Raw genomic sequence first — 12,886 nt, forward strand, 5'->3', positions numbered from 1 at the left:
GCCAACATTCTTTCTCAATATTTTGTATCCTCTAAATTTTAAGATGCGAATATAGCCAGCAGTCTCTCTAAACATAAATAAATACATTTCTCTTCTCCCCCAATCAGATGTGTCCGACGATTATGCGGCCGATAGTAATGTGTCCAACATGGCGGGTGACTGTCAGCTTGATATTCCGCCGGAAAATGGGCGCTTTGCCTGCGATCTGAAAGAGAACGAGGGTGGTGGCGCTAGCAGTGAGCTGTCCGTGCCTAACGGAACCGCCTGTCAGGTGACGTGTAATGAGGGCTTCCATGTCCCGGCGCATCTGCAACCGGCCACCTTCTTCGGCTGTAACGACGGTCAGTGGAACAACACGATGCGACCGTTCTGCTACAAACCAACCCCAATCCCGGGCAGTAGCAGTCAACGTCGTCGAGGATATGGGTAAGGGGGCACTAGTAAAGGTGGGTTAAATAAACCGTCCACCAAGATAGCGATAGAGATAGAGGGAGGGAGAGCTCGAAGTATTTCTTTTTTTTTTTGTAGAAGAGTATTCGCGGTGAGACATATTCGGAGAGTAGTTTAAAAAAAGCCAAAAGGCAGTAAATGTCTTTCATTGCTTCTGGGAAATACATTAAATTATAAACAGGACTTTTACTTTACGCCCGATAAATCGACCTAACAATAATAAACGAACATGCCTTACGCAATTAATGTAATGTTGCCATATAATCGTCATGGAAGCGCGTCCATATGGACAGCCGGTAATGCTCGGCATCTCTAGCTCTAGGCTAGACAGACGTCCGCTGTAGTAAACTCTCACAGGTGCCCAAAGGATTGCGTATACATTTAAAAAAAACTTCATTTCATCGCTCTTTGGCATCACATTGCAAAAAAAAAACGAAATAAAACAAACAAACTGGCATCGGGAACTACTAGGGAATGCAACCAAGTTGCGCCAAAGCTAAGCAAAATGTGAACGTGTTCCTTACTTAAATGCAGCCGTATTAAGATTGTTTTCGCTTTTCGTAACTCTAACCAGCTAGGGGTGTTAAGTAGCAGAAAGAGTTGACGATTCGAAAGATTTGATGAAGGAGTGTGCGCAACGAAAAGCATATTTTAATGTTTAAGGTAGCTCCGTGTGCTGCACGTCCTTGTAATGAAACATAACAGTGCGTAGCGTAACGTTAATAATAATAAAACAGAAACCGAACTGTTGAGCAAATAGACTACGATATCTCTTCCTGCTGTCGTGAGATAACTAATTCTTATTAATTTGTTTACAAATCGTTTCAACTGAACAACGACAACAAATGTATATTTTAGGCGTTCTTCTCTAATCACCAATGATTCAAAAAGATGTAGTATTGCTAAAATCAACTCAAAATTTTCCCGCTTTTACATGATAATTTATACAAACATTTTGTTTTTCTCTAAACGGTTCAAAAATAAAAATGATATAACTGAACTAATGTACGTGTTGCTAGGTCTTTTATTAACAAATGTTTGAAAGAAATGGACTTTTTTCGTAAATGCAGGTAGGCGCAAACGTACAACGAAAATGAAAAGATCTTAAAATTAAACAAATTGTTCTTTCTCAATAAGAATCGTGCTTTTTCCACGCCTTACGATTTCATACACTACACGCTATTTGTGAATTAGTGTGTTTATATATTTCAATTAATCTCATTCTAAACAACAGAGGTATACATCATACATCTACCAAATTGCGCTACAACAGATGCAGTGGTAGTGCACGCACGCTTTCTTTTAACCAATTCATATACTCTCCCTCCCTTCTTTTGCTTCTATTAAAGCGCTGTAAGTTTTATAAACATCGTGGTTCTAACATTGTTTGGTTTTTGGTAGTTTCCTCTTGTGAATTCTAATTTAATATTTTCCCTTTTTTTGTTTTTTGGCAAATACGTTGAATGAACTACACAGAAAGTTGCACAGACGCCAATCTCGCTGGAAACTAACTCTGTTTCTTGATTGAGGATTAATCGTGTCCAACACCCGGTATATATTGTGGTTGGTATACTTTGCTTATATAAAAAATGGACATTGCTAACAGGCGACGGGAGCATACAAAAACAAAAACTCTACACATAAAAAGCATTGCGCATTTGCGTTGATAGAAATGGGGTCGGTAGCCTATCTTTCCCATCCAGCTAGGATGAAATGGGGCGTACTTGTTGTGGCAGGTGGCGAGCGGGTGGAAGGGATAGAAACGCGCCGTTACGTTCTTAAAATCTAACATCATTTCCGTTTACCTAATGAAAAAAAAGCAACGATCGCTCTACCAGACACGCGGGGACAGAAAAAAGCACAACTGCACAACAAGCTGGAATTGCGTACGACGCTACAATGCGCGACTGTTTGTGTGTTTGTGGGAGAAAGGAATCATTTTCTATGCTCTATATGCAGTCCGTCTCACATGGCTAGTGCTTCTCCTAATTGTTCCCAATCTACTCCCCGCTCGGGGAAAGATCGATACAAAAATGGGCTCATTTGTATGTTAGAAAGATGTGATGAAAATAAAAGGTTGAAAGTAAAATACAAGTTAAAACTTGTTTTCAGGAATCTTCTTTTCACCCCTCATCCAAACCGTTTGGGGTCGAGAATTAGGGCACCGGCACTGGCGAAAGGTGTTCAAAAGTGCCGCATTAAACCTCGAAAGGTTTGTAGTTGCTAACCAGTGACGTGACAAAAAATACATCTAAAAGAAGTAAGGGGAAAAACGGAAAACGATTTTCATTAGTGAAGGTTGTTTTTTTTCTTGAAATAAAAAAGCCGTTTTATCAAACACGGTCAACCAATCGGGTTAGCCACAACACGCACAGCCATCGATCATTCGGGTGAGAATCGAATTCCACCAAATAGATCGAAAATTAGTAGAGCTCGTCTGAAACTATCAAACACACTGCACACAGCTGCATACACATTTTCATTCACTCATGCAAAAGGACGTGGGGTAACAAGAGGATCGCGTATTAGCACACACACTCACACACAAACTTCCATCGACAAACTTCACATCGTGTCGGTTGCAAAATGGTTCAATTAAGTTCTAAATTTTGCTGCGTAATCCAATCTGTAAACCTTAACCAATAATTGTAGTAGTACACAACCGTCATCTTTACGCGGGGAATGTTTTGTTTACGTTCATTGCAATAATTTGACCGTTTTTTTTCTTTTACTTTACGGCGCCTGGAGAAAGGTAGTGGAAAACGTAGTTGTTTTTCGTTTGGATATGATTCTTTGTTGATTGCTTTGAATGCGTTTCCATGTGTTTCACAATCTTTGTTTGTTTGTCACAACTTTCTTTACGCGCTAAGGAGAGTCACTCTAACTAACACTTTTTAAATGTTTCGTCTTGCTTATGGAAAAAATACATATCTTTGACACTGGAATGTGCTTAATTTTACTGCTGTGTGTATCAATATGCCCTTAACCTTACTATGTTTTTGATTAGTTATGTTTCTATACTTGGTGTGTACCTGCTTGGCATATCGATTGATTACCGATTTCTTTGATTTTCAACTCGTACCAGTATTTTGTTGATTGTAAAGAAAAAAAAAGCCTTCTCTATCGTACCTATTATGCATCCAAAATGAACCAAAGATTCGATTCAAAACTTCTTACTCAAGCGTTTAAATGCATCAAAAAACAACTCGAAAATGCTGCACCTTTGGCAGACACCTGCAGTATGTAATCGTAATTGGTGGGTGGTGTGTATATAAATGTACCGTTTCTTAGTGGAGTGTTTGTAAAGTTGCCAATTATTGGACGTTTGCACTCTAACGTAACTAGATTCTTAAGCGAATTGGAAAATTGTAGAGAGAGAGATGCACATTGGTAACAGGTGATCTGGGGGTTTTTGCCCGATAGGTTTGTAAGTTGATAATTGCTAGCACATAGCACCGGTTTCAATACCGTGTGGTTTGTCGGAAGGGGTCATGTTTGGGTTTCGCTATGGCGGCAATACTAAACAATTATAAGTTCACTTTCTTTTATGCAAAAAAGAAGTTGAATTTCACGCATGTTAGTAGTGATCAAGCATCAAAAAACAAGTCAGTTGTCAGCACACAACGGATGGGTGGGGAGTTGGTTATGTTTCGGGGGAGGAGTTGGTCATTATCGGGTTGCTTTGTCGGAATCGGAGAGGGGCGCACACGAAACGTCGGAACGAAACAGTGTCCCAAGACACAATTCACTCGTCAAACACACGGTTCAAGCTAACATTGATACCTTGGCCTTGCTGCGTTTCCAGCTCGCGGACGATAAAGTTGCGCAGATCCTCGTACGCCTGCTTCAGGTTGTTGTTCTGCACCACCACATCGAAATTGCCCGCTTCCGTGCCTAAAAATCAACGACCCAACCAGCAATTAAACATATTGCTTTCTGGGATGCTCTTGTGCGGTGACGCCACCGTCCAAACTTACCATACTCAATTTCTTTACGCGCGGTATTGAGCCGCTTCTGCAGGCTTTCCTCCGTTTCCGTCTGGCGGCCGCGCAATCGGCGCTCCAGCTCCTCGATCGAGGGCGGATTCACAAACACCAGCAGCGGGTTTAACCGGTCCGAGTTGCGGATCTGTTTCACGCCCTCGATCTCAATGTCCAGCACGCACACCTTGCCCTGGTGCTGTACGTTCTCTACCGCCTTTTTGCTGCGCAATAGCCGATGATGTTGTGGTTAAACCAACGTGTCTTGGATGTCATAAAACGCGAATTTTGCTTACCTAGTTCCGTACATATTGCCACTGAATACCGCCGTCTCGATAAACTCGCCCTTCTCGATGGCGCCCTGCATTTCCTCGACCGAGACGAAGTGATAATGTACGCCATTTTCCTCGCCCGGGCGCGGTTTGCGCGTGGTATGGGAGACGCTAAAATATGCAGAAAGTTGATAAGCTTCTTTTTTCTCATGAGTTTGCTTTCTATCTTACCTGAAGCCGAACGTATCGGGGAACTCCTTGAACAGCTTCTTCAGCAGTGTGCTCTTGCCCGAGCCCGACGGGCCACAGATAACGAGCGGACGCGGTCCTTGCTTTACCATCTTTCCGTTAAGGCTTGAAAATGCTGCTCAATATCGCCGATACAAGAGAATAAACCGTACAAATGGATTAGTTCCAGATGCTGCACAGTAAACGATTCCGATAACACGTCCAAGTAGCTACTACAGCAGTCTCCCGCGGGATACTACTTTAAATACTTTGTCTACGCGAACATTTCAATGTGCTAACACACACCTTCAAATCGACTATTAATTGATACAGCAAACAATCATGCAAAAAGCTGGCAACTAATGAAAGCAAATGTCCATCAAACCAACCTACCTACCAGCACGCAGCACTCCTGTACTCTTCCTTCTTTCCCCTTAGCACACTAATTAAACCCTCCGAAATGGGATATCCGTTCCAACACGCAATAATTCGAACTATAACGCGACCTTTATTTACTATCACCAATGGCGATCTGGCCGGTCCACTCAGGAGGAGCAAACAACTGTGACTCACACAATTTTCCTCGCGATCCTCTTCTGTCGCTCAAATGCAAAACAACCCGCGAAGCACACAAAAAATACTTATTTTTCTTCTCCGGCACCCACTACCACGACGGCGCAATCAGTTGCGGGGTTGAGGAAGGGAGCCGTTGGAAAAGAAAGCTAATACGAATAAAGTCCCCGTTTAAGGAATTTTTACACAATCACCATCCCCACCGTCGTCGTCGTCGTCGCCGTCCGGCTGACAAGGTCGACGTGTCCGCGACCGCGTGTACAGTGTTGCAAATGGCGCAGTAGATACGCTCTCCGGTCCTCCCGGGTTCTTGATCCAGCAGCGTATGGATATGGACTGAGTTCGGGACGGTTCGGGTACGAGAAGATATTCTCATTCAAACCTCATTCCCTGGCAATCGGGGGACGTTCGGGCGCTACTTCGGTTAAGGGTTTTTCGCCCAACGGATTCTGCCCATGCGCAAAGGGGGTATACCGTTCCCGTTCGGCACTGTGGCGTGGGCGCAGGCGCAACGGTCGCGCAAGAGGATCGTCGATCTTTCCGCTGCCATCTTTCGCACAAAAACAGACTTTTCCTCGGCGACCAGATTTTTACCTTGCTCGCTACTCTCCGGTTGCTAAGGGGACCGTCAATTTCCTTTCTCAGCAGGCCGCTCGGTTTGGTTGTGTATGTGGGGCATCCTCATGCACATCTAAAAGGGAATATTAATCATCACGTGGTGAGGAAATGGCGGAAAACTAGCTAAGCCAACCGAGCTACGACATCTTGCGCCAACGGCAAAAGGGGATTCGGGTTCTGTATTATTAGCCCCGGTCGGAGTTTGTGTGTACGATTCGATTCGCATCGCATATAGGCCAACCAGTAGTGGCACCCTTAATGACGGCAGACCGCGCTGCTAGACGTCATCGTTCCAACATCAAACGAACGTAAATTCGACCCACTGCTAATTACAACATCGTACACAATTGTTAAATTTAAATGGGCTTTTTTGGTTGGTCCTGAAGCGCACTGATGCATTTTTAGACCTACACCTAAGATAGTATTTTAGGAATGAAGGCAGAAACGCCCCGCATTTGCATTTAGAATCAGATTCATCATGGAGCGGTTAAGGTTTCCATCGTGCAATTGGCTTCGTTACCTTCACACCCGAGACAGATCTGGCCCATCCTCGCACTGTACGTCTCATATATTTTGCCCGCAATTCGCGAAACCAGAGCGCTGTTGGCAACGTGCACGCATCTATTAATAGTACGCACATCGCGACTATTCGCAGTTATTAAAACAAGAACGCACCCATGTTTCTTTATACGGCACACACGACCAGTTCGGCCAGGAGGGAAGGGAACCGGGGAAGGGCATGTGGGAACCGGCATGATGCTTTGCCAATGGAAGAAATTCGCTCGCCAGCAGCGAGTGACTAAAATCAAGGTTCATGTTTTGGTAGGGTCGGCTTTCTCTCTCCCAGACTGCAGCAGCAGCAGCCGCGTTTGCATTGTTCATTGTTTCGCCCACATCCCCTCAGAGGGTGCATTGTTTTTGTGCGCTTTTCTTTGCAACAGACCAAGTGAAGAAGGATCTGAACCTTCCCTTCCTTCGACAAACTACTATTAGGGCCACATAGCGTGTTGTGCGCGAATCGGGATTGCGATGGAAGAAGAGTGAGTGAGTGAGTGCGCTTCTGGCATGTTCTACAGTGCGTGTTTCTGCAAAAAAGCAAATCATAAGTTTAATATGCGACTAACTAAAACAACGACAAGAGGCATTCCATTTAGACGAGCAGAGTGGTTCGAAGGGCTACGGAGAGGGGGTTTTGCAAGGACATTACTCACCCCTTGCAATCAAGACGGTTAGTGTAAGCATGTTGAAGGAGTATTAGGCCAGGTGATGATGCAGCACACAAGGTTGGGTTAATTACAACAGGTCAGGAATGTTGCTGCTGGATGATTAGTCGTGCGATTCCTAACGTTAAGCTTAGCGCTTCTAATCTCACACAGCCGCCGTAATGATTGCCTGTTGCCACTGTGTTCCCTCCTCTCTCAGTGTTAATCGTATGCACCGGACGCTTACAACGCTTACAAATTGGCTTAAATGTACAATTTAGCTACGGGTGATAGTAATGGAACCGCGACACCGAAAGGCCGTTTGCTGCGAGGTAGAACCGTTTTGCGGTTTTTTTTATGCTTCCTATTTTGGCACAAGGTTACACTCCGTGTGTGGTCGTATGGGTGTCGCGTTATAGACTTAAACAAAAGCAAGCTCTCCCGGTCACCATGCCATTCGAAACCGCATGTGTGGGAATGTGACGTGCCTTCCCGCAGCACTTCCGGGTTTTGCTTTCGTCCGGAAGAAGCAGAAGAGAAGTTAGGCCTTACGCTTACACCTCCTCCTATTTACCTTTGGCTAAATACTGTTGTAGATTGTGCTGACGCTGGACGTTTGGCAGACAGAGGAAAACAGTCCTTTGGCAGGGTGATGCAGAGCGGTTCCCGGTCACACAAAACCGTCTTGTCGTCGTAGCAGCAGCAGCAGCAGAAGCACTCCGGCACAGAACGTTGTTAAGTAACATCAGGTGGAAATTTCCACGCGGTCCGCTCTAGCGTTCGGCCGGCTTGCCGGTGTCGATGATGTTTTTGCACTGACCGAATTTGCACCACCAAATTTGCCACTTCGGGCGAACGAGCTGCTGATTTTCCCTTTGTATGTACGGGTGCCGAAAACAGAGGCAGAAAATTACGCAGAATCACACCAACACACACGCGCACACATACAGGCGTGCTCGTATTTTTGCAGCTGCCGCGCGGCTTTTGTGTACATTTGTGACAGACCTGTCAAAACGGTTGCATCGTGGGAGACCAGGTGGACATTTTTTTCACTTTTTTACTTTTTACTACTAAAAGTCAATAACACAGGTAAAAAAGATTCAAATTATAAAGAAATAAAACATAAATAGGGAAAATACCGTTATAAAAAGCGCATCCCACTATGCAAAATTTTAAATTCAAATAGAGTGACCAGCCAAAAGGCGGGCACATGGCGTTGCACAACTTCCTACTTTTCTCGAATATCAATCAATGCACCATCGAATCCATCGCATCCTTTTCGTAATTCCTTCCCATCGAAGCCATCATTGAACAGTGTGTGTGTGCGCGCACGAGATACAGTGCACCGTGGCAAACATGTCCAAATTTCTTTCTCTTCGTCGCCCGACGACCATATCCAAATTGGCCCCTTTCGTACCACAGCATCCGGATGCACTGCCGCGTGAAATCGTTCCACAATGGGCCGATCTGCTGCCTTCGGCGAAGCTGCCCGACCGTTGCTGCCCAGTGCACGCGAAGGACCTTTCCCGAGGAGCACTAGGGCAACCGGTGTGGGAATTGCCCCCCGAGCATGGGTTTGATCTGCAGGATCCGGAGCTTCGGGTGGTTCGCCGGAGCTATCTTGAGCTGCACGATAAGCATTTGCGCGAATTCTGGACGAAAGCGCTTAAAAAGGTAAAAAAATTGGTTGGAGTTGTAGGACAATAAACGAATTTTCAGTTATTTTTACATTAATTTCTTTCAGAACTTGAAGCGCCGTGGGCTCATCAACAATGAAGAGAGAGTTATGTGCACGCTAAGGCAGCTCAACCAATATCGAAGCTTTCTTTTCCAGCATTATCGATTGCAGTTGAAGCGACTTCTGCAAAAGCTGGTAAATGTTTGCTTGGGGAATCAGATGCTTTTTAAGCTTATTTAACTAAAAATAACCTCGTTTTTGCAGGGAAGCGATAAGGCAATGGATGACCACACCGCTAAGGTACAAACGCACATGGAAACTATCCCAGGCTTTGAGGAAAAGTTGTTCATCAGACGTAATCGAGCCGCTGGAATCTATAGCAAGAAAATGGACGGGTAGGTAGAGAATTTCCATTTTGTATCCAATTTATTCAAGACCGCTTTTTATACATATCCATAAAGCTGGAAGCAAACAGTTGAAAAGTACAAACAGCAGATCACAAACATTGTGAGGAATAATGAGCTGAAAAAGCAACAAAATCTCGCCGAAGGGCACCAGCGTGATTTGAAGAACATGCATCGTTACTACGAACTTTTAGATCTTCGCAAAAGGTTAGCTAATCAGTTTTAAGTAGAATTTCCCCCTTAAATCTCTTAAATTGTTGTAGAAAACTCCTAATACTCAAGCGACGATTGCGGGAACGAGACACCTCCCTCCAACGACGACTCCTCAGCAACCAAAGAAGAAGGCAGGAGATCAAAGCCCGAATGGTTTGTACACTTAGTTCGCTGGTGTTCAAATCGTCAACTCCACCACTGTAAACGGGCGCCTCTCTTTTCAGCAAATCGAGCACTTTCGCATGCACTACGTAGCGTACCTGAAAGAGCGCCACGAAAGCCGCCAGTGTTTGGAATCCTTCCTCACGCAGATGCAGCACAAGGTGCAGGACCGGAAGGAGATGTACGAGCGCAAGCACAAAAAGCTGGCCGAAGAGCTGGTGCGGCGCAAAGCGAGAAATCTAACGAGCAAATACCGACGGCGCAGCAAAGCCGCACTGGTGCAAGCGCTCCAGCGGGAGTGCAAGAAGAGTGTGCTAGCAAAGGCGGGCGGCGGGTCCGGTAGGGCGGCCGCGATGGCGCAGCAGGAACGCATCGAGCGTGCAATCGATGCGGCATACGCCATTCACACGGCCATCAGTCCCACGACCAGCAGCACCCAGATTATCGATACCGCCAGCCAGTTCGTGCTCGATCTGCGCGACATTCCGATCGATCCCTTGCCGCAGGATCAGCTCATAACGGCTTACGTCGTGTGTAAGCTGCGTGAAGCGATGAACGAGATCGTGGAACGCTCCGTGCAGGAAGCGCGCGAACTAATAGAGCAAGTGGCGGTTAAAAAGATCGAATCCCTCCACCAGGAAGAGCAGACGGTGCGGTCTTCCCTCTCGAGCCAGGGCAGCATCCCGAAGCTGCCCTCCTTTCTGACCCGGCCCGGCGACCGCAATCAGTCCCGCGTGTCGATGGGCCCGGTAGCGATCGTGGAACAGTACGAGACGGAAAGCTTCTCGCTGAAAAAGTGCCGCAACCGACCACCGACCCCCGTGACCTCGGTAACGTCGCTGGTCGAGCGTACGTTACGCCAGTCGCACGAGGAACGGGCAAGCATTAGTGCGCTGGAAGTGACGACCGAGGCAGCGCTGGATGTGTTGCAGCGCATCCAGTCCGATTCCTACCCGCTGATACACGTGATGCACAGCCAGCGGCGCTATCTGGAGGGCAACCTGCTCAAGTACCGCATGATCGTGCAACCGTACGTCGGTCAGCGCGTGCTGGCCGCCCTCGATCTGGAACGATTAGCCATCGTCAGGGACTTTGCGGACGAAGAGGACGATGAAGTCGATAACGGTGGGACGGATGCGGCGCGTGACTCGATTCTTCAGCGCACCGCTAGCGCGCTTTTGCGGTTTCCGGAAAGCAACCGCCAGTACGCAATCGCTCTCTGCGACACCGTCCACTTGCTATCAGTCCAGGCGATTGGAAAGATCCAGCAAATACTGAACGCACCGTAATCAAGGGTGTGACGACAAGTGCGGTTTCGCTTATCTAGCCAACTATCAGTTAGTTTTATTGTGCTTCGGCCCCACGAACAGAACGATTCCTTTGCAACAGAGAGAGTCTTAATAAAACGCGGTTTGTCTTTACACTTTACACGCTTACACGACTGGAAGGATGGAAGAGTAGAAAGCGGCTTCGAGCGGATGATGGTGGTTTTAGGCCAACATTTTCTGTAACCGACCGTCGTCGTACATCTTCTTGATGTCGGTACCGCCTCCGACAAAGTTGCCGCCAATAAACACGCGCGGCACCTGTTTTTGGGGAATATGAAGACACGCGAGAGAGAGAGACATTGAAATCAGATAAAGGCATGATTCATGAAGGCTGACGGGCCATAATCAGCAGTGCAAATGATGTCATTGTTGACCACTTACCGTGCGGGCACCGGTCAGCTCGCCGAGGACGGACTGAATCTCGTCACCATCGTTGCGCTTGTCCAGCTCGTAGCAGGCGTACTCCTGGTTCAGCTTCTTGAAGGGCTGTGAAGGGACATTAAACACCGGAAATCACACCTCAAAGCCACGTCAATTCCGATAGGCAACACGGGTTTTCCCCATGTTTTGAGTCAGCCGACTCCGAGCTTCAACTTACCTCTTTTGCCATGGTACAGTAAGGGCAGTAGGTCTTCGAGAAGATAACCACCTTATCCTTCGCGATAGCGCTCTTCACAAATTCCGCCACGGGACCGCTCATGTTTGCTGGAACGCTTCGGCTAACCAATGAACCCATAAAACGAACTGCGGCTGCGTTTTGTGTTGTTAAACTCTTTGGTGACTTTCACCTCCTGGCGTAATCGCTGGAACGGGGGAGAGCCTGACTGTGGGTGACAGTTTACAGTGGTTTCAGAACAACCCGGAACAAGGAAGAATGGGGGAAGAAAAGATTAAAAAATCAACCAAACGTATTGCTTATTTACATGATATGAATGCATTTCAGTTATTTTAATCTGAAACTGCTCATTTATATGGATTTAATTACAAAAGGTGCTAATTTCACAAAAGGAAACATTTTCAAAAATTGCATTAGTGGTGAATATATGCTCCGACCTCAACTTGACACTCAACTCACCACGATCCGGCAGCTGTCAACAGAGTGACCAGAAATACCGATTGAACAAAATGACCTTCAAAATTTGAATCTTTATTTCGAATGAAAATGCTTTAAACATTCAGCCGTACCGGCGAACTCGTTCGACGAAAAACATTCGTCGCTCATGAGTGGACAGGGTTGTACCGCTAGGTTGGCCAGTACAAAATCTACACGGTTTTCTTATTTTTGATCTAGAGGGTTATGAAATGAGTGAAAATGAGCGTTGCGGCGAACGTTCCCAGGAACGAACGAGTTCGCCGGTACGGCTGATTAACGCCATCTCTAAAATGATTCGCTAACTACTTTGACACAAGCGAAAAACTGCTGGATGTGCGTTATGTTTTCCTCCCCAAATTCCAACGCGCATTTTTTTATCCATTTCTCGCTTCTTTTGTTGTTATTTGGAAACATATAAAATGATTTGTCCAATTATTCTTACAAAATCTTGCCTCACCCTTCCATTCGCTATTTGTTTTTGGAATTCTTGTTTCATTCCTAAGCAGCCACGAACAGAGCTCATTTTGACAGAGGTGATCGCCTCCATTGCAAATGGCAGTGCTTTCGTGTGGGACACTTTTGTAACGCAAGTGCCACGTTGGTTCATCGGTGACCTAAGGTCCGTGACTGGGTTTCGTCAGATGCGATTAAATCGAACGTGCTGTTAAAATAGTATAGAGGACTT

General features: G+C 46.0%; 4 protein-coding genes across 18 annotated transcripts in view; 2 read left to right on the forward strand and 2 right to left on the reverse strand.

Moving 5' to 3' along the window:
- The window catches only part of LOC1270821 (uncharacterized), a 35,377-nt gene extending 33,927 nt beyond the window's left edge, over window positions 1-1,450 (forward strand). For all 10 annotated transcript variants that reach the window (XM_061657437.1, XM_061657432.1, XM_061657439.1 and 7 more), the window contains one exon: window positions 108-1,450. In XM_061657437.1, the coding sequence (XP_061513421.1) occupies window positions 108-430 (323 nt within the window). In that variant the 3' untranslated portion in view covers window positions 431-1,450. The remainder of the gene's footprint in view (window positions 1-107) is intronic.
- Window positions 1,451-1,632: 182 nt separating this feature from the next.
- LOC1270820 (guanylate kinase) lies at window positions 1,633-8,069 on the reverse strand. Of its 6 annotated transcripts, none has more exons than XM_061657443.1 (6): window positions 7,898-8,069; window positions 4,934-5,066; window positions 4,727-4,873; window positions 4,428-4,654; window positions 4,234-4,344; window positions 1,633-2,701 (listed from the first exon to the last, which is right to left on the reverse strand). In XM_061657443.1, exons 1-6 carry the CDS (start codon window positions 8,067-8,069, stop codon window positions 2,649-2,651), a joined length of 843 nt encoding a protein of 280 aa, XP_061513427.1. In that variant the 3' UTR covers window positions 1,633-2,648. The 6 variants fall into 6 exon arrangements, with proteins under 6 accessions (XP_061513427.1, XP_061513428.1, XP_061513431.1 ...); XM_061657444.1 differs by lacking the exon at window positions 7,898-8,069 and adding an exon at window positions 7,333-7,888; XM_061657447.1 differs by lacking the exon at window positions 7,898-8,069 and adding an exon at window positions 5,324-6,529.
- A 397-nt stretch (window positions 8,070-8,466) lies between these two features.
- LOC1270819 (uncharacterized) lies at window positions 8,467-11,208 on the forward strand. The gene is made up of 6 exons (XM_309540.4): window positions 8,467-8,997; window positions 9,068-9,196; window positions 9,266-9,396; window positions 9,463-9,612; window positions 9,669-9,771; window positions 9,843-11,208. The coding sequence occupies exons 1-6, from the start codon at window positions 8,680-8,682 to the stop codon at window positions 11,067-11,069; spliced, it is 2,058 nt and encodes a 685-aa protein (XP_309540.3). The 5' UTR covers window positions 8,467-8,679; the 3' UTR covers window positions 11,070-11,208.
- LOC1270818 (uncharacterized) lies at window positions 11,094-12,093 on the reverse strand. Its single transcript, XM_309539.4, has 3 exons — window positions 11,707-12,093; window positions 11,490-11,594; window positions 11,094-11,366 (listed from the first exon to the last, which is right to left on the reverse strand). Exons 1-3 carry the CDS (start codon window positions 11,842-11,844, stop codon window positions 11,271-11,273), a joined length of 339 nt encoding a protein of 112 aa, XP_309539.2. The 5' UTR covers window positions 11,845-12,093; the 3' UTR covers window positions 11,094-11,270.
- Window positions 12,094-12,886: the final 793 nt, after the last annotated feature.

This window comes from Anopheles gambiae, chromosome 3 (genome assembly GCF_943734735.2).
Source record: "Anopheles gambiae chromosome 3, idAnoGambNW_F1_1, whole genome shotgun sequence".
Taxonomy (NCBI): domain Eukaryota; kingdom Metazoa; phylum Arthropoda; class Insecta; order Diptera; family Culicidae; genus Anopheles; species Anopheles gambiae.